At 37.3% G+C, this 21326-nt stretch overlaps 1 protein-coding gene across 1 annotated transcript in view; it reads left to right on the forward strand.

Annotated features, from left to right (window-relative positions):
* Nucleotides 1-272: 272 nt before the first annotated feature.
* The window catches only part of FYB1 (FYN binding protein 1), a 46141-nt gene continuing 25087 nt past the window's right edge, over nt 273-21326 (forward strand). The window contains exons 1-3 of the mRNA XM_058827906.1: nt 273-428; nt 6247-7381; nt 20546-20726. Coding sequence (XP_058683889.1) covers nt 6274-7381; nt 20546-20726 — 1289 coding nt within the window. The 5' untranslated portion in view covers nt 273-428; nt 6247-6273. The remainder of the gene's footprint in view (nt 429-6246; nt 7382-20545; nt 20727-21326) is intronic.

The raw sequence follows: 21326 nt of genomic DNA on the forward strand, positions 1-21326 counted from the left end.
CTGTGGCCAGCCCACCCTTTATTCCTGCAGTTTCCACACACATTTCATTAGCAGCTATTCTGTAAAGGCTCAGGCTTGTGTGTGCCGAGGCAGCCTCACAGGGCTTGTACGCAACATGGGGTAAATGCAATACTTCTGGATATCACATGGTGCTTACTGCTGATGGAAGCAGCCAACCAGTCTGAACACACTTTAGTTCCCTTTTCCTCCAGCACTTCTTGCCTAATATCCTGTGGAGAGCAGTTACTGTTCATGATAATGAAACCCACAAGTGTATCTTGTGAGAGGCAAGAACTCCTCTGTGAGAAGCAGAACTCCTCTTTAGCAAATAGACCATCCTGTTAAGTTGTTAAGCCCGTGGATTGTCACGTTGAGGGAGCCAGTTTTTCTGCTTGTATCAAAATACTGGAGAGCTTTGGGATATCCAGGTAAACTGTTCTACATTTGTCTCAAAAATAAGTGTGGAAAGTTCCAGAAGAAATAGAACAGTATACTGCATATAACTTAATTAACTGGAAACCTAGTTGTAGATTTTTACTTAGTTTAGGAGCTGAAAAGATGCTAAGCTATCAAAATGGACTTTTCTCTCTCAGAGTTTTGTGATTAGTTCTCTGAGATTTTATTAAAAGTGGTCCTAATTTAAGTGGCCTTTGCATTTTGAATAATAGCAGAAATGGTATCACTCAAAGGCAATTATTTTTTAGTTTTCCCCTTTGCATTATTTGTTATTTATTAAATTATTGGGAGGGTACAAATTACAAATTAGGGTACAAATATACCAGTCTGGGTTGAGGTGTCAGTGTATGTATTTTGTTAGTAGTTGGTTGTATTTTCTTTTCCAGGTATGAGTCAAAGTGCTACTCGAAATCTTAAAATTGCACAAAATTTCCATTAAAAACATATGAGATCCTGAAATTCTCAAAATAATGATAGGAACTTTGCAGTGACAAGAATTCAAATATTTCTTCCTTGAGACTTGGAGCATTCAGTTTAGTGGGATAACCAGACAAGTAAGACATTCATAAGGCAGTGACTGTATACACTATATATAAATAGGTTCAAAGTGAAAATAAATCTGTTTCATTTCTGGGCAGATAATGAGAAAATTTACACTAATCTGAAAGAAATAATTGATAAAGAGTATTAGGAGGCACATGAGAAAAATAATTTTTAAAAATAAAGTTATTAACTATCATGAAATTTTGTGTTTATATAAAGGCATGTTGCAAAAATGCAATCATTTTTCAGAAATGGATATGAGCTAGTGTGTTTACAGGAACAAATTCTTGATGGAAAAATTGAAGCCATCAGGTTTCTGTTGTTGAGTGAGTGGCCAGTGGCTGATAGTACTTATTTTCACTTAAACAGGTACCAAAAAAATCCCCTAAGGGAGAAACATTGTTGTGAGCCTATTAGGGCATTGGATGAAGAGATGATCATGCCGCCATTGATAGTTTGATTTCATGCACCGTCTTTGACTTAAGCACTTTGGGAACAAGATGGAATGTAATCTGGCTGTTCTGGCCAAGCCCTGTGCCCTCACTTGTCCTGGTCTCAAACTCATCCAGAACTGTCCTTTTATTTTTCTGCAGTATGAGTAGCTGGTCTTATGATTAGATAGAAGGTGAGAAAAAGTGGCAAGAGATAAGAGATAAGGGAGGTGCAGAGGAATGCACAATAAAAAAGATACAGAATACACTGTGATCAGGCTGGAACACTGCCTTGTCAAATTTTAACAACCATATGTCCTCATGTGTGTGCTGTTTTCTTCTTGCTGGTGTTAGAGGGACGTTTAAAATGATGCTCTCAGGGTAACATAGGGGCTGCCAGCCTCTCACTGGGGAATCCGTTAGATTTCTCTCTATCCTCTCCATCCTAGAAATCTACCGTTCATAAAAAAGAAGAATAGCGTGTCTCCTCAATCTTTAGTATTTGAGGGCTCATTTCTCTTTTATACCAACCATTGTATTAGCAAGTCTTGTATGAGCAAACCATGTCTCTTTGTCTCCTTCTCATGCTTATACTACACACATTCATAAGTGCAGAGCATTGCAACATCTCAACTTCCCTTTCCAAATGCTGCAGTTATAGAGGGAGTCTTGAACTAGTAATTACAGCTAGACTCAAGGGGAAGAAAAGCAATTTGGAAATCTCTTCTGGAAACAACAAAGTTTATTAGTGATGATTCTGAGGTGTCTGGAAAAGAAATTAGTCAAGCAATAATTTATCACAAATTCAGAATGACACTGTCATGTAAACAAAAAGCTAGACTGCCTCATATCTACTACCTTCAGTGGAAATTATATCAGATTTATATAAATCTGAAAAATAATTTTCAGTTTTTCCATATTTTTCTATAATTCTCTGTGTAATTTTCCTTGTCATTTTTGTCCATTTTCTTATTTCTTTTATCTTGGCCATAGGTTACAGCTCAATTCCCTTAGTGGTTATCAACTTCTTTTGTTATTTCACTATCAGAGAATTCATGAGTAAACATAGTTTTCTTCTTAAAGGGATAGCTTTATAATCTTTATTTTATTACTCTCTAGCAAACTCATCAAGGCCTGATTTTGAGTTTTTAAAGGGTATATTTAGATCCCATCACTTGGGAATAGCAATGTAAAAGTTACAGTTCAGAAGAGAAAAGGTGGGGGGTTTATCCTTTATAAATAAAATCTGCATGGATTTCGAATGAATTTTTTGTGCAGTCAAAAGTTATATATTTTTCATTTTCCTAATTAATGATTGTGTGCACACACATCTGCTATTCCATTCACTGATTCAGTGTTGCTGTTTGAAGAAAGAGTGGCCTCAAGGGGAAGTTGAAGTGAAATAATCTTTTGGCTTCTCCAAGACGGGAAAGTAAATAACAAAGTTATATTTATGGCAAGGCAAAAAAAAAACCATTTTTGTTCAGGCTGCCAGTTGAGACTGAAATATCCATACTAAACTGAGGAAGAATCCAACTGCAATTTTTATGTGCTTTTGTGTTCTCATTACAGTACTTCTGTACAGAAATGTGCAGCCATATTGTAAATTATGGAGAATTACACTTGTTAATACTGGGGTGTAACTAAGGAGTAATTTTCAAACAATTGTGTATAAGTGTAACTTTGTACCTGAATGAGTCTCTGCTGAAGGTAGTGGGAGACTGTGAAAGTTCTGTGTATAAATATTTATCTATAGCATGGGAGCTAAAACCTAGGTATTGATCTAGATTTGAGAAAACACATCTGAATAATGCAACCATCTTGTATCAAAGGAAATCTTACTGTGCTCCTTATGTGCTGCTTACAATTCAGATCAAAAGTTGAAAAGCCAAAATATTTTGCACTGAGTTTCCAATAGAGATCAAAGAGAAAGTTCAGAAAGTAACCCAAATAGCTTTTGCATGAGACTCCTCTTTTGCACAGACACTTTGCACTTTAGAGGGGAAGGGTAGGGGGAACTTAATCTCTCTTCAGAATCTTTTCAAGTTCCCATTTCATTATTTACAACCTACTGTATGTGATAATGGAGTAGGTAACTGCTGTTGCTTCTGGGAAGGGAAGCACAAAACTGTGGCAATCACGTTATGAGCAGGGTCAGAAACAAAAAAATTTTCTTTTTTCCCCAGTTCCCTTCTGTCTACAGAGCCCCAGTCAGGCTCTGCATTAGAATCTGTATGGCTTCTAATGTAACACTGCTTATGAAGGCAGAAACTGGTGACGTACATTAAAGAGAAGCAGAAAGATTTCAGAGAGTTTCTTACTCTATTTTGATTCTTAATACTACCTTTACCAAGTAAATGAAAGAGGCTTTATTGTTAATTGTAAACTCTTCCACATGTCCAGGAGCCTTTTCTCTTGCTGTGCTTGTAAATATGCATGAGTTGGGAAGAAATTTATTTTTAAAAATTCATTGACACTCCCTAACTTGGCAGTAATGAATGGTTCAGTGCATTTGAAAGCATGTATGAATGTAATTAATGTAATCTTGCTATTGAAAGTGTGGAAAACTTCTCAAAAACCATATATCATAATAATAAAATTTTCTTCAAACTCGCATTCTCATCTTCCTAAAGGTCTACATGCTGAATGGCTCTTGCATGCAAAAGATATTGTAATTTGCACAGTACATTTTCTTATATTTATATTTCAATTTTCTTATATTTCGAATAGAAGAAGTAGCAAAGAAATCAATTTTTTGCCATGACTTTCAAAAGAAATGAGTTGCTGAGTTGGCCAAGCCGCTGATCAAATCCTAACTTAGAAGCTCTGAGGACTTCAGACATAAGCTATAATTTCCATATCTCTGGTGGTGTAGATTTTGTTACAGAGCTTAGAAAAAATCATGAATTACTACAAAGTCAAAAGAGAACAGAGACAAAAGGCTTTTTTATTCTCTCTGGCAATGCAATTGGCTTAATTGCCCAAGTGGGTAAAACCAGTGCCTTGTGAGATATTGTGGGACAAATTGTGAATGATTAGTGATACACATACTTGTATCACTAATATAAGTATACTGTTGCTATATATTATATATATGTATACTATATACATTATATATAGTATGTATATATTATACATATTATACTATATGCTTCAATTGTGTGTGTATGCATCAAACAGCAGTAGATGGCTTCACGCTGATAATCTCCATAGTAAATGTGTACTTCCTCCGTTCTCTATATGTGCAAAAATACCCAACAATGTGGTTGCTGGGTATAAGTTTCATTCTGTCTATCTCGTTTTTGCTGCATTTCATGTTAGTAATTTGTAGTTCAACACAATCAGTTTGGAAAGGCTGAATTTCTTGGCAATGCTGAAAGACTGGGATAGTTACCTCTAAGTTGCAGAAGTCTCTATCTCTCTCTCTCCCTCTATATATATATATATATATATATATATATATATGTCTGTGTGTGTGTGTGTACACACACACACAGACATTATATTATGTTCCAACATAACGGGCTATTTATGTAATGAGATACAATCAAACAGTAGGCAAAAGGAGCAAAAGGCCAATTAAGAAGCTCTTGTTATTGAAGTAATAAAGAAAATCACTGAGCACTCGCTGAACCATAGGAAGTTAAGACACAGTTCATTCTTAAACCTCTAAATTTGTTTCAAGCACCTATTTATTATATTTTGTAGCAATACTCCTTTGTTTGCAAACAGATGATTCAGAACCCTATCTAGTTATAACATTCCTACTTTATACTGTAAGTTTTACATTTTAACTCACACAGGAAATCCAGGTCCTACTTGAGAATTGTATGTGTCAATGTATCTACTATAGCTGCACCACTGCTGCCACTGTCAGCTGGGGAGAGACTTCTTGCTCCAGAGGCTCCTGGAACCCAAAGGTTGTCCCTTGTCCAGTGCAGTGGGACTACCTCACTGCTTTTTGCTCCAATCCTGCACTGCGATGTGTTTTATTTTTCCTGAATTCAAATGTATTGAACTCTTGGGTTCAGTTCATAATTAAGACGGGTCCTGAAAGTTATGGAATTGGGCTGACTAATTAAAACATCTATTTTTGAATGAAGCTGGGTTTTATTATCTTGGAATTACTCAGCTTCCTTTTTTTGCAAGAAATTTAGTAACTTTGAAAATATCTGGGAGTATGGATTGTCATTTCTTTCAATTTTACTTCACATATTTTCATTTGGTACCCACACATGCAGTTTTATTCAGATACAAAATAGAGAAGAAAAACAAGGACAAAGTAAGGGTGAAGGAGCAGAAAGCAGAAAAATTGCTGAGAAAGAAAAATTGGCATACACATACACCAACAAGAATAATTTTTTTTCACAAAGGAACTTGCAGTTCTTCAAAGAGTTAACAGGAATAACATGAATCTAGTACATTCCCCCGGGTTCCAGTGCAACCTGTGCTTCTCATCACAGGACAATCAAAGTTTTAGATATGTTGATTTTAAAGTTGTGTGTAATTTCTTACATTTATTATGTGTTCAGTTCACAATTCCAGAAGTAAACAGAAATTAAAATATGCACAAAAGGAGCTGCAGTACCTGAAAGGCAGCACCTAAATGAAAATTTTAAAATACTGTATTGATGCTGCAGGGATACAACAAAATGCTCAGCTTCTCTTAACCATACAGGAAGATGAGTTGTAACACCTCCTCAGCCAATCAGCAGTACTAAAGTCTCAGACCAGGAAACCCTTTACAGTATTTGTGAACATTGCAACAATACTTTCCCTTTGCTGCCCTTTATCTTTCTCTTCTTTACATTTTTAGAGTTGCAAGCCACGTGTGAAGTTCCTCATGGAGAAATTTGAACGACATAACCGAGACACAGAGGATACTTCAAACAGCCAACCCATCAAAATCTCAAGACAAGATGTTCCCACAGGATTACAGACAAGGAAAGCAGCACTTGAGAAATTTACAAATAAAGGATATGCTTCATGTTCTCCAGGACCCAGTAACCTTCACAAACCTGTTCAAACTAAGCCTCCTCTGGCAGTCAAGCCTTCAAGTGATGATAAAACAGAGAAAGATCCAAGCCCGTCACATTTGAACCCAGTGGCACAAAGATTTGGTGTACAGCTTCAGCCCACTAACAGAGGAAATGATGAAAAATCTGGATGCACTAAATTCTCTGTGAAAACCAATGACCAGTCAAAGGAGGACCCAAAGCCTTTGAACCCAAAACCTGCGTGGAACAAGTTCCTTGCTCCTCCTGATAAAGAAAAAAATCCTCTGGGACCAAAATCTAATCTTAATTTTGCGTTACAGGAGAATGAGGCAAAACCAGAATTTTCAAAAGTAGCTGCAGTTAAGGAAAAATTTAGGTCTGCAACACAAGCAAGTGAGCCCAAGCCTCCTATTTCTAAACCATCCCTTGCACAGAAACCTTCTCTAAACAATGAGGTATCTCAAAATGAAGACACTTCTAATAAAAGCAGTTTTCTGCAAAGACAGTCAGGACCTAGAACAAATATACATGCACTCCAAGAAGCAAAGGCAATGCGTGAAAATAGTAACTCTGGTGCAGAAGCTGAAGGCAGTCATTTTCCTAAAATAGCTCTGAAGCCTCCTGTCCACAGGTCCAGCTTATCAAAAGGAACCCCCAAAACTGTGGCAGAAAACACTGAAGAAAAGGGAATGAGCGCTACTGAGAATATCTTCCTAAACAAAATCATCCCAGAAGAATCAGCTTCTTCTCATAAATTCTGTAAGATGAATATGGCATTTGCTGCAGGAAGACCATCAGGTGAACCACAAGAGAAAGTGGATGAGGACAGGAGTTCTAGAATGCCCAAGAGGAAAATCTTGCCCCCACTGTTCAAGCTAGGCCAGCCCCCACAGAAGCCCAGCAGACCCCCCACTGTGAACTTGGGAAAGTTCCAGAAGAGCCATCAAAAAAAGAGTAAGTCCACTCTGTTCTTGCTTCCCTGGCTATTAGCTTTTTGATGTATTTAGAATCAGGTTAATTTCAAATGGAATCTCTTCTTCTGTTCAGAAATAAAATGATACTTGTGCATCAGAAAACCCCTTAAAGCTGTAATTTAGGCTTCTATGTCTTCCATACAGGACAGAAACTAAACTTACATTCTCTGTCCCTCAGTGATAAAATTCAGGACGAACGTTTATTTTATCGGGTTCATCTGTTTCTCAAAACTACTCAGATGCAGATATAACTTGTGTCAGGGAGTATTTTCTCAACAGACATTTAAGTCCTGATTCAATTAAACAGATCAAACTTAGATTCTTCAATTTTAAGTGTAGTTAGTGAGAAGAGGGGGAATGCCCAATGTTGTGATTCAGAGCTCTAAAGTTGCTGACAGTGGATGTGTATATGTGATACATCAGGTACATTCATGTAATTTAGCTGATACATATTTTTCCTTGTACCTTCTGTGTCTAGAATACAGCATGGCTTGTGTTCCAGCAGTTCTGAACACACATAAGGCTGGTCTTCCTGAGGCACAAGAGATTCAGAGGGACTATGGCAGCATGAAAAGCTCAGAGCTGATTTCTCTTGAGAAAAAGCCTCACTAAAAACAGTGTTTGCATGCAGCTATCTGTTGTGTCACTACTGATTCCACTCAAAGATTAGGAGTGTATCAGTAACAAAAAAATGTACTTTTTTGTCAGCCGCTGCATTCAGGTTTTCCTCTGTTACCCTACAGTTAAGGAAATGTTCTGAAAAATCCAAGATCAGGCCAAGATCCTCAAATTATACAAGTTTGTGTCTGTCTTTAAAACAAATATGCCCATATACAATCTAAATACAGAAAGACAGCATTTTCAGCTGTCTGAAAAATAAATGTCTATGCCAGTAAATGTTTTGATTTTATAAGAGTTAAGAGCTTTGGTAGTTAAAACTTTGAGAAGTCCCAACAAAGTCTGGAAATACATAAAATGACAATTTATTTAAAATACATTTTAAAATTTACTTTAAGGAATTAATGGGTGAATTTTTATTTGTTGTTCTGCTCATTGTTTGTTCAGATTTTTTTTTTTGGTTCTCATTGCATTATGGACACAAAGCATTTTTTCATCCTCTTCTAAAAACTGAGCATAAGGAATATTTATCCTGTGCATTTTAAATTAACACTGTGAGCACGGCTGTAAGAATAATACCAGAGTTTTGTTAGAAGGAGGGTGTTGTCACTAACCAAGGGTAAGAGCAGCCACCACCCTGACAGTCATGGGAACATGAGCTAAGGTTGGAGCTCCCCAGCATGATGGCACACGTGGTTTTCCAGTTATGTTGCAAAACTCACACACAACTAAGTAGAAACGAAGGATCAGACATGGTCCTCTTTATTTCACAGTCATAGGGTCACAGGTCAAGAGTGAAAGATTTAGAAACAACATTCATGAGAAGCTGTCCATAGTGTCCCTGAACTTCAGCCTTCCCCCACAGAGCTAGCATGTTGATCTTGATATTCTGTTTGACTTTAATTAATTTATCCCACTTCTTTGTGGCTAGAAGTCTACACAGAACAGTTCTGGAGGACAGAGAAGTTGTTTGAAAGTGAATCCTGAGCAAACTCCTTTTCAGCTCAACAGTTATTCATTTTTGGTGGGTCTCTTGGAACACAAATAACAAAATCTACCTGCTTTGGAAGGGCAGTTAAACAGAACTGTATCTTTTTTCTTAACTGTCACTTCAAGAATCTAAGTCATGTCAGGAAGACACCACCCTCACAGCACAGATTCTTCCTGTTCTTTATTTTGTCCTGGTGAACAGAGGCTTTCCATAGTTGCTTAATTTGCTGCTGTGATTCAGTTGCTCAAAATAAAGAAGACTAAGCAAATAAAAATAATTTTTCCTTGCAAAAAAGCTTTCTGAGATCTAACCTTTGGAGCTTTTGATCTGTAATAGGGTAAAAGTTAGACTTTGAGTTGTCATTTGAGAAGAGAAAACCTCCCCACATAGTGGTTTTTACACTTGTGTTAAGGGCATGTGCCTGCACTATAGAAAACCTTTTATTGCCTGATTTAAAACAGGAGTTTGAATTCTGCTTTTTCAGAAGTATTCGATTCACCCCTTTTTCTTTGATTGCTATCCTTTCCCATTAAACCTGTTTTACTGGTTTTTGAAAATAAGTATTCACTGGGCATGAAATGACATTAAATCCTAGAGGCTGAAGGACTTAGCCTTGACACAGCAGTCTTAAACTTAAGTGTGGGAGAAGAATTTAAATCATCCACCATGCCTGCATGAATACTAAGGGATGTTAGCTTGATTTTGGCCTTGTTGTGGATTAGAAATTTTCAAAATTTCTAAGAAGCTTTTCATGATAAAACTTCTGTAGATACAAATGTCTTTTTCAGCAAAGTCTGACTATCGAAGTGCTGCTATTTTCCAGGCTTTAAGAAATTCCTGTCTGGGCCTGCAAATGCATGGCAGAATAGTAAATTCCTGTGTTATGTCCCATTACAACAATTTTTCCTAATGGATCATATGTACCTCAGCTAACAGTCAATGAGATGAACATGCCTTCTGCATTCAGAAAACAATACCAACTATATTGTTTTATAATGAACACCTAAGGTCTTAGGAAAAAAGAGAAACAAGCCATTTTGCTGACAGCTTTCCATGTGAGGCCACAACTGTAGTGTTGCTTCCCAAGGAGAACTGCACTGAACACAGCAGGATCATACAGGTACAGGTGGCCACACACACAAAGCCGGCCAGAGAGTGAGCTCCCAGTGCTCTACACACCTCTGCACAACTCCTGAACAACAAACACCAAGGCTTCAGTTTTTTAAGGAATAAAAAGGTGGGTGTGTGCTGTCAGTCTGCTCCAGGCAGGGAGAAAATTCCTCAGAATTTTGAAGAGCCTCCAAAATAAGGAATATTAAGGTAATGAAGGAAACCCTACTACTCTAGTTTTTGAAGCATTACCTTCAAAGGTCAAGGAATTGTCATGTAATTCTGCTAAAATATGTGGACAAAACTGTAAATTAAGCCACCAGTATTGCTTGCAACATTGAAAAAGATAAATCACTGCAATTTAAAAATTACTTCAACCATCCTGAGAGAAATATGGATGAGACAGTTATTTATCTGTCTTAATTAGTTGGTTAATCTGCCTAAGAAAACAGATAAATCAACATTGAGTGTTTTCTTGCAGGTGATTTCTTGGAGTGCAATTTGCTGCTGTTTTGTAAAAGGAAGCAAAAGTCCACAATACCAATTGCAAATTAATATTTAAACTCATCATGCTTGATTATTGCCTTAGCTACAATAGTCTTCAACATATTCTGAATTTCCTAGAGTGAATTTTTATTTTTAAAGGAATAAATTGTATCCATTTAACATCAGAGAACAGCTTTCCATTGTGAATGCTGCAACTGGCAGAAGACCTTCCCCTAAGTATCTCTGATTTTGTTTGTTACAGCTTATGTGCCACACTTGTCCCCTTCAAGATTATCTGGTTCTAGTAAATTAACAGTAAGATGTGGTTTGTTTGTATCACAGGATGGAGGCACAGAAACCTATTTTTCTCATGTATACACTTGTTATAGTCTACACATGAATTCTGAAGTTGTTCCTGCAGCTAACTGCTCTAAGTCCCACTGAGTCAGCTATAACCACTCCAGACTGGAGGCTTTAGAAACCAAGATACAGAATTTAGGACTCTGAAGAGAAACCACGTGAGTGCACCTGATAATTTTGGTAAGGGGTTTGACATGTAGTTTGAACAGCTTTGAGGCCCCTTATGTTTTGAATCAAAGTATATACATACCAAATTCACTCAATAGGTCTGGACCTCTGCAAAGGATTCAGTGCATGAGGTGTTATGCTGTAATTGAAACCATTTCCCAACTTCCAACCACGTCAGTGCTGGATGGATTCAACACAGTGCCTTGAACAAGAACAGGCTTTGAGAAGAAGTGCTAAGAGCAGTAGTTAGAAAGGAAAATTCATAAGGATGAAGAAAAAAGACAGTCATGAGTTTCTCATGAAAGGTGACAGAAAGGAAGCTGCTGGAGAAAAAAAAGTAAAACTGATGAAACTGAGTAATTCTTTTTGCTTAGTAAAATTTCCTTAATTTAACTTCTGAAATATTGTTATTTTGTACACCTATTTTGATTCACAAGAAGAAACACCTATTTATGCACCTTCATCATGTGGTTGCATTATATGGGTCACAAAAAGCATCTCTGCTGTACCAGTGCTTCAAGTGCTCTGAAACCTGCTCAGATTCCAGAAAATAATGTGAACACAGAGAATATCAATAAATTCAATTTAGAGATTGGTACTAGTGATAAGAACTGGCTGAAAGTTTTCCATTGTTTAAGCGGACACATATTTTGCTTAAAGGCTACCTTACAGTCAGTTTTAACAAGAGAGTGTATCCAACATATCACACTATTTTACAGACAGCTCTGTGGTCAAGCTGGAAAATATCTTGTTTTCCCTGATACACAGAAGTACCGTGGTGATGGAGTTCTGGACATGTTACTGGTACCATTACTGAAGAATGCATCTTGAACCCAAAAGGTGTCTATTTAGTCTTGTAATTACAAGAATACTTAGCATATACTTCTCATATTTAAAGTCTAATATGTACTGAATATGTACTGAATATTTCTCTGAGCCGAAAGTTCTAATTACTCTGTACTCTTTAAATATTTTCATAGCACCTCACAGAGGTAAAACCTATGCAACATGCATAATGTTTGAATTTGAAACAATCTGTGCCCTACTGGTTCAACTATTTTCACCTTTTAGTTTTCTATATCTATTTTGACTCACAGGGAGAAATGCTCTTAATGAGTCTTCATCATTTGGTCACATTACATGGATAATAACACAGCACAGAATAATATATTTCATTATAGAAACTATATAAAAATCATAGTTCATTATACTTCATATATATAAAACTTCCAGTCATTCTTGAAAATTTTGATATTAAATTTTACAATAAATATTCAGTATTAATAGATACAAAAAACCCCCAGGCCTTTCATAGTTAAGCTGTTAGGGAAATTTTGAAATTGTATCTAACAAATTTTTTTTTTATCCTAAAAGGTTCATTTTAGTAAAGAACATTCCTGAGGTCATTGGTTTCCTCTTGAAATTGAACCCTCCTCAGATATGTGCATTTGGAACAATGTTGTTCCTTGTTTCCAAATTTTGAAGAGAAAATCTTCGAACTTCCACTACCCAAATGCAAGACTTTGTTATATGGGAAGTTTTTATGATTTTTTTTTTTTTTTTACATACCATGGTATGCATGATGTAATTATTTTTCACATTGAAATATTTTAAAACTATTCATCATTTTTTTCAATTTGGGAAATAGTCATATTTTAAGAAAACTTTTCCTGTACATTTTCTTTTAGTTGCCTTTGCATGACTTTGCATATTTTCTTTTGCCTTCTCTTTCAAATATAAATGAATTACAAAAACTTAGTTTTAAATTATTACTATCCTATATGTCCTCCATTTTTGAATGCTTTTCATTTTTATTTTTTTTTCTTGAATATGAAATGATACCATGCAAAAGAAAATTAATTGACTCAGGTTTAGAAGTATTATTGGTAGAACCAGAAGTAGTCATTAAGTCATAAAGGAAAAAGGAAAAAGGAAAAAGGGAAAAAAAGAAAGAATAAGAGGAGAGGAGAGGAGAGGAGAGGAGAGGAGAGGAGAGGAGAGGAGAGGAGAGGAGAGGAGAGGAGAGGAGAGGAGAGGAGAGGAGAGGAGAGGAGAGGAGAGGAGAGGAGAGGAGAGGAGAGGAGAGGAGAGGAGAGGAGAGGAGAGGAGAGGAGAGGAGAGGAGAGGAGAGGAGAGGAGAGGAGAGGAGAGGAGAGGAGAGGAGAGGAGAGGAGAGGAGAGGAGAGGAGAGGAGAGGAGAGGAGAGGAGAGGAGAGGAGAGGAGAGGAGAGGAGAGGAGAGGAGAGGAGAGGAGAGGAGAGGAGAGGAGAGGAGAGGAGAGGAGAGGAGAGGAGAGGAGAGGAGAGGAAAGGAAAGGAAAGGAAAGGAAAGGAAAGGAAAGGAAAGGAAAGGAAAGGAAAGGAAAGGAAAGGAAAGGAAAGGAAAGGAAAGGAAAGGAAAGGAAAGGAAAGGAAAGGAAAGGAAAGGAAAGGAAAGGAAAGGAAAGGAAAGGAATAAAAAAAATCTAAGAAGATTGTACCTAGGCATTTCTAAAAGTAAGGTCAAGGAGACCACCAACCAGAAATTTTCTTGAAACTTTTTCTTGAAAACTTTTTTAAGTTTTTAAGTTGTGAACTTTGTTGATACAGCGTGTGTAAGAGCAGCATTGTCAAAAGCACAGAGCTTCAGCTCTGTTGTAAGTTTACCTGCTCACCCTGAGCAGCTACAAAGCAGCACAATAGTGAAACCTGAAACCATGGCTTGTATTTAAACGAAAATGTGGTTAGGGAAGCAGAGCAGAGCACAGCGCTCTGCACATTACAGATGAAGTAGGAAGTGGCTGATCAGCTGCTGCAAATGTTGTAGGTTCTTAGTAAACTCTCAGTAAAACCCAGAAAGCTTCCCAGGTCTTGCATGTAGAAATGGTGAAGTGCTTTGCAGTAGAACTGAGAAGCATGTTGGGTTTGCAGAGTAGCTCAAAAGCACTTTGCTTTGTAAAAGGATTTTTTTTAAAGTGTGAGACTTTCTGATGTTTAACTGCTTAAAAATTCTGAAGTAATTTTAGGATTAAAACTATAAAAATTCACTAAGAATTTTTAAATGACAAACATTTTTCCCACAGAATATTCCAAGTTTCATTGTAGTACTGTTCACTGTCAGGTTTTCTTAATATTACTAAAACCAGGAGTCAACAACACACCAGGAGTTCACTGCATCAGGGGTCAAATGGAATAAGGTCTCACTAAATACCATAACCTAGGCCAAAGAAGATGTGGGTTTTTTTAGAATGTAAAGTCAAGACCCTGTTTTTTTCCTTCCATGTGCAAGAGACTGCATTGTTATCTGTCACACTATTTTAGGAACAGCAAAAGCACAACACAGACTCTCTTAACTGGGTTGCAAAAGAGAGCAAGTTTTATTCTTCCTGATCTTCTTCTATAGACAGTTCCAAGAAGGTCTGAAAAGGTAAAACTTTCATTGGTCATTAAACCAACACATCACCATCAGTGGAGAGTTAGGAACAGCACCCCTTGACTGTTTCTTACAAGTAAACAACAAGGATCCAAACAACACCTGCAAAGGTTGTTTTCCTTCTCCAAGGACTGTTTGGATTCCACCTTATGATTTCTCAGACCAGAGTGAGAACCTTGTGTGACTTGGTTTCACACAGGCTCAAGCTAATGCCTGAAGCCTAAAAATCTCTTATTTGACCATTGTCAGTTCCTGTAATGGACAGCATTTTCTTAACTATGTATATGTATTTATGCTGTCTATGTGTGGTGAAGCAGGTACCATGAGACCACTCAAAATGGAAAGCTCACAGTGCTATGCATTGCTGTTCAGTTCCAGTTTTATTTAGGTTTTAGTCTTGCACCAGAAATGTCTGGATCGAGGCAATGGATAGGCTGGGTGCTACAGCCTGATACCTTAAACATCATTAACAGTTCAGTCTTTGTAGTTAAGTCTGGACTGTTTGGAGACTGGAGGCCAGGCTAATGCATTCTCAAGAGAGATAATTGCAGATAAGATCAGCACAGATGCTCTGAGCTAACTAGGATTTCTAAAATGCTGCTGGCTTTGGGAGTGGGTATATATTGCTGCTGCAATCCAGTCAAGGGTGACAAAAATATGAATGGCTGAAGCCAGACCACCCTCTGCTAGAACAGGATATTTTCCTGCTTCAAGGGAGATTATCAAAATTATTATTTGTCATTGTTGCCAATTAAAAGCTTTGTGCCAAATAAACACATTCTATTGCAATACTGATTGGATTGAACAGAAGGGTTTGTATCTTCAGCTGATGGATGTAGAACTGTGGGCGTGAGTGCAAAAAAAAAAAATATGGTTTTATTTTCCCTTTGACAGCTTCTATTCTTCTCAGGTTGATAATTGCATGTTCACCTTCTTCTGTGTGCCAATCTCTCACCCAAACATCGAGATACCCTGGTATTTAGGGAGGCAATAAATAGAGACATGTCATTTAAGCTTTATTAGTACTGGAACCAAAATCACGCTTGCACATGAGTCCAATTCATTTTACAATTTTGAAAAACAGAGAACCATCTGTGACCAAAGTACTGGTTCCCCTACGATTCCCATCCCACCAAGTAATGCTTGTTCCAGGTGTGCTCCATTATGGGCAGTGGTTCATTTTGCCACATATTTATGGTATTAGCATCTCAGGACAGAGTGATAAAATATCTAAGGACAGCTCTGAAGGTTTTAGTAGGGTGAGAATGGCTTTTTCTCATTCTCCCCTGAATGCCTTTGCCCACACAGAATTCACAAGCTCCAAAAGAGCTGGGCTTGTAATTTCTCTTTGAGTTCACATGGGAGAGACATAGAAATTATGCTCCTTTATGCAGGTTCATTTCTTCTGCTGTTGAACACAGAATATCTAGACATGAAGGGAAGGTGGGATCTTTCTCAAGATGTCATAGTGGCTACCAAAGATGAATCAGTGTTTCCCCTTCACAAGCCAAGAATGGCAAGGGTCAAAGTCACAAGTATTGCATCAAGACAACTTCAGTGTCCTTCACTTCTTGATAAACAAACATTCCCAAGAATGTAATGTATATGGGCAGTTTTGGCCATTGCCAAGAATAGAAGCTATCTGAGAAGGTTCTCTAGGAACACAAGATAGATTTTTGCAGTGTTCTGTGCATAATTGTACTTTAAGTGCTGAGGATCTGGTCATGATTAAAGAAGTTTAATGCCACATTTAATGCAGCAGTGTAATGGGATATTTGGGACATTCTGTGGACAGTTTTTATGGCAGGTTTCTCTATACAGATGCTGCCTCTTTTCTTCTGTTCTTCTGTTTCTTTTTGAAGTGCTTCAGTTTCTGCCTCTGTTTATTCATGTGAAAAAGCTGAGTCCTAAGAGAGGAGAGGCTATTTGGAAACTGAGGTGTTAGCTGTCAAAGCTGCCACACAGGGACCACCCTTAACATTGTATACTGTGGTGAGAGTGCTTCAGGTGCATGAGAAACCAGGATGTAATTTCAGTTTAATTTCTTGATCTGAGTGTCTGCAGCTGACTGCTGTTCAACAGAGCTTTCCACATTTTTACAGTACCAAGTGTCCCAGATTTAAAAAATAAAAAAAGCAAACAGGAACTGGAGTCAAAGAACACTATTGAAATGTTATGATAGATTTGGCTCAGCAGTTCTGATTATAACACCTTTTTTTCCAAACAGCTTTTCAGCATGTCACTTTTCTACCTAAGTCATTTCACTATTTCTAGTATTAAAGTATTTCTCAATAAGTGTAAATAATTAAGCTAATTAAAGCTCTAAAGGCAGAGAAGAGTCAGTTCTCATGAAAATAAAAAAACAGTACTTTCATTAATGTGATGACCATTTAGTTACTGTTGGATTATAACAAACTACAAAAATCAGAAAGGACAGGTTGTTCAGCCTTTATACTTAAATATAAGCACTTAATCTAAAATGCATGTGCTGTCCTTTCCTGGCTCAGTTTCCTATTGCCTGAATTTGGCTCTCAAAAGACATCAGATGAAAGAAGTATTATGCACAGAGACTTCGGAAGAATTTTTACCTTAGTCCTACAAACTTATCACGAGAAGTAATACAATATGATGACAAAAGCTTCATATGCATGTTTTGCACATACACAATGCTCTGTTAGGGCAACGTAGATATAACCACAGAAAAACTGATAAAACACAAAAATTAAAACACAATTATAAATTTGAGACTATCCCTGTTAAAACACAAAGATAAATTTGACAGTATCATTAATACCCATTAACATGACTTTCAGGAAAACAAAACAACAACTAAAAAACCAACTAAGCAAACCAAAAAAAAAGAGTACTTTCTAGTTGCTTTCTTTGGTTAGAATCTAGAATTCAGCTGGGGATACATGTTGTCAGTGGTTTTCATCTTTATAAGAAGCTTTAGGGCAATGAGAAATTATAGCTGGACAAGAGCACAGTCATGTGTAGCTTCAGCTCATTTAAGGAAAGCTTGCTTTTACTCAAATGCAATTGTACATATATAATGAAGAAACATAAACCATACCTGTGTAACAAGGTTGTATAATAATTTGGGGAAAAAAAATCAAGTTATAAGCAACTCTACAATTAGGTAAGGATAATAAGACACAAGAGTATAATGCATAAGGGTTATCAGCTTGTAACTCTAAATTCTTAGAGTTTTACCATTAAAGAATTCTCATATAGTTACAAAGTTTTTGAATAAAAGCTTTTTTCTTGTGGGCATTAGTTTAATAATCAGGAGTATGCACTTCCAAAACAGGAGGAGAGATGACAATTGGAAAAAATACTGAAACCCCCTAGATGCAATCAGTAGAGATATGGCCAGAAGAAAAATGACTTGCAATTTTCATCATTACCTGTGGCAGACAACTGTGTGCCTTGTAGAATTCCAGTGCCAGATTTTCTGCAGTGTTGGAAAGGTTGGAGAGATTGCAGAAATAGCTGTGAATTAATTACTACATGAAAAAAACAAAACAAAACAAACCCCACCCTTAATTCAGATTTTAAAAGTTAAGTTTTCAAAGTCACTGAAAAGAAATCTGAGTTATGTATTCATTCCAGTGGTGTCAGTATACCTTTGGGTATAACAGTGGTGATAAAAAGGCTTTTGACCCTGTGTGCAAAGGTAAAAATTAAAATACCTGAACCTGAATCCTGAGGAACTTAGTAAACAGTAAGATGCAGGTTTTAATAGGAAGCAAACTTAAACAAGTACCACTACAAAAACTCTGTAGTATTCTTTGTCTTGTGAACACCCCTCAGACAACTGAAAGACACATTTTAGCCAAAATGTTACTTTGGTATATCTCTAGCTGTTGATCTCAATATAGCAGGAAATATTTCTAATGTGATGTAACACACAGGACAGCAATCAAAGGATTTCAGCATTGAATTGGAAGGGATATAAAGAAGTTGTCTGTCACTACGTTGACAACCATCCCAATGTATAGGGTAAGAACAACTGTGCCAGAACTTATTCATGCCATAAATCCTACAATACCCTACATCTTCAACAGGGACCTCAAGGCATGGAAATTCCACTTGCACTGTTAGAAAGTGCCTCCTAACAAACGTTGCTAGCGTTTAGACATGTTATTTATTGCCTCTTCACTGTGGAAAAGAAGGGGGAAAAATATAAATCATCCCTTTCTTCACTACCAGAGACTTAGGTATTAATTTTGTTCTACCCCAATCTTATCATGTTTCCTTAAACAACCACCATTTGTTCAATATATTCAGGAATTCATGTTTTCTGGACCTCATTCTTACTTTTCTCCTTTGGGTACTCTCCAGCTGGCACACATTGACTCTGCTGTAGCCTCCTAAGTACTAAGAGAAAGGATTATTTTACTTGACTTTTGGGCTGTATTTTTGAATAAAATGTTAAAAACATAAGTGGTACAAATTCAATCCTGGCATATCTTAAATTGTAAGGCTCTTCTTTCCTAAGATGCATGTTCCTTAAGGCACAAACCACAAAAGAATTTGCCTGTGTAATCATCCATGTTAGGACTATCAGTATTTTGCTGTCTAAGTAATGAAGGAACAAGTTTAAAATGCACCATTGTTCATATGTATATTGACAAGCTGGTCCAAACATCCATGAAGAAATATTTATCCATAAATTCTTGAGTGGTGTGGTAGTAAGTAGCAAAACTGTCAAGGCTTGATAATTTCACTTTGATTTCCATGTGAGATATGGAAAGGTCCATCCTAAAGTTATCAATTCCCCTTTTCTTGTCCATCACAAGGACAGAATTCAAGACACTCAACAAGCTAAAAGAGCTCTTCCAATAACTTCTTGCAATTTTCAGTCTTGATATTAAACTTCAGTAAATATTTGTCATTGTTCTGTGTTTTGAACCACTTCTTTTTCAGTGTGGTTAACATTTCCTTTACTTGACAAGATTCTAATCTCTCACAGGTGTAAACTTAAATAAAACCTACAGAAGACAAGGGGTTTCTTCTCAGCTGCAGTTGATTTTAACAGAACTCCTAATTTTCTTTTTTCCCTCTGTTCTCCTCTTCATTGGATTTTCCTTGATTTGTCTCCATGCAGCTGGGGACAACTCTTTTTGGGTAGATTTTAATCCAGTAATGATACTTCTACAAAAAAATGCAAAAATATCATGGCATCCAAACTCTGACTCAATTTGCTTGTGTAGAATAATTTCTCTCAAAATGAAGCCTCAGAGCAACAGTTGCTATAGTTTGGTTGTGGCTTGTGCAGGGAGCATTCAATGCAGGGAGAATTCAATGCAGCACACATGCACACCAGCTCACTCATGTAAGTGTGGCTTCTGTGCCTGGTGCACAGCAACATCAGTTTTTAAGGCTACACCTGTCTGTTAAGGGTGTAGCTTCTGTGCAGCTTCACAGACTGCCACTTTTCTAGTCTGAGCTTGCTAGAAAATTAAGTCCAGACTTTTACAATTAACATTAAAAATGTATTTGAAGATGTTCAGAGACCTGTACCTCTCTTTATAAAGGCAAAAATATGTTTTCATCTCTCATCCCTCCCTTTAAAACTCTTTCTCTGAGCAAGAAAAACTCAGCAAGACTACATCAGTGCTCATATGAAACTCTGCAGCTGGTCTTTTTAAGAAAACTATGGAAGTAAATTATAATTTAGTTTTAAAACACAGTTGTTAATATGTTGGATGAACTCCAATTTTTTTTGTTTGGTTTTTTTGGGTTTTTTTGTTTTCTTCATATCTTGGCAAAGATATTTTCAAGGCCTTGTATATGCAGAGCATTCTTGAATGCAGAGTCTTCTTCTCTCTACTCTGATAAGATAATACAATAAAAATATCTAAGAGCAGTTTCAACAAAATATACTTTCTCTGGGGTGTGCAGTACTGGTATCTTACTCAAAACTTCATCAAACACAGCAAAGTTGCTTCCTCAGATGTTTGCTTGATAATTTCAATCTGTTCTGCTTTATTTCAGATCCTCAAAATGAAGTTTTGAAACAGAAAGCACCTTCCTCAGCAACGCTCGCCCCACCGACGCCTCCATCACACTCTGCTGTGCAGTTACCACCTCCTCCACCAGCCTCTCACCCATCCCTGCAGCTGACAGCGGCTCCCAGTCTGCCTCCCAGAAGCATTAAGCCCAGCTCTGAAACGATGTGAGTAAACATAAGCTGCAGTCTTTATCTCCTCACCTTTCTCTGCCTATCACTCTCCTCCTTGCAGCAGCAGGCAAAGACTGCATGAGTTCCAGATTTCTGAAAGACGGGTGTCTCACACTACTTCCCTTATCCCACCCTGTACCTGGCCTGTTTAGAATTAGCTTGTATTAATTTGAACCCTCCATCTATTCAGTTGTTTCCCTGAATTGTCTTGCAGACAATTCTTTTTGCCTTTGTTGGTGAGGGTAGGGGGAAGGGAACAGACTGATTTGTTACTTCAGAACAATCCAAAAATTTTAAACACTGATAGAAAATCAGTAGCCTAAATAGCTGAAGGTTTTCCCTGAATTTTTCTGGGCAAATAGGGTGAGGAGGGTCAGGTCTATGACCCAATACCCCAGGAAACAGCTTTGCAATCTGGAGGAACTGAGCTCAGTGCTGGTTGTGAAACTGCACCGAGGCTGTGCCATGGCCTTGTGTGATAACCCTGAGGAGCCTCTGTTGTTATGGGGCTCCTTTCTTTATCCTTCTTTGAAGAGGTGGGTACAAAAGCAGAACCTCTGCTGACAGAGTTATAAGTACTTGAGTCCAGCATCA

Source organism: Poecile atricapillus, chromosome Z (assembly GCF_030490865.1).
Source record: "Poecile atricapillus isolate bPoeAtr1 chromosome Z, bPoeAtr1.hap1, whole genome shotgun sequence".
NCBI lineage: Eukaryota > Metazoa > Chordata > Aves > Passeriformes > Paridae > Poecile > Poecile atricapillus.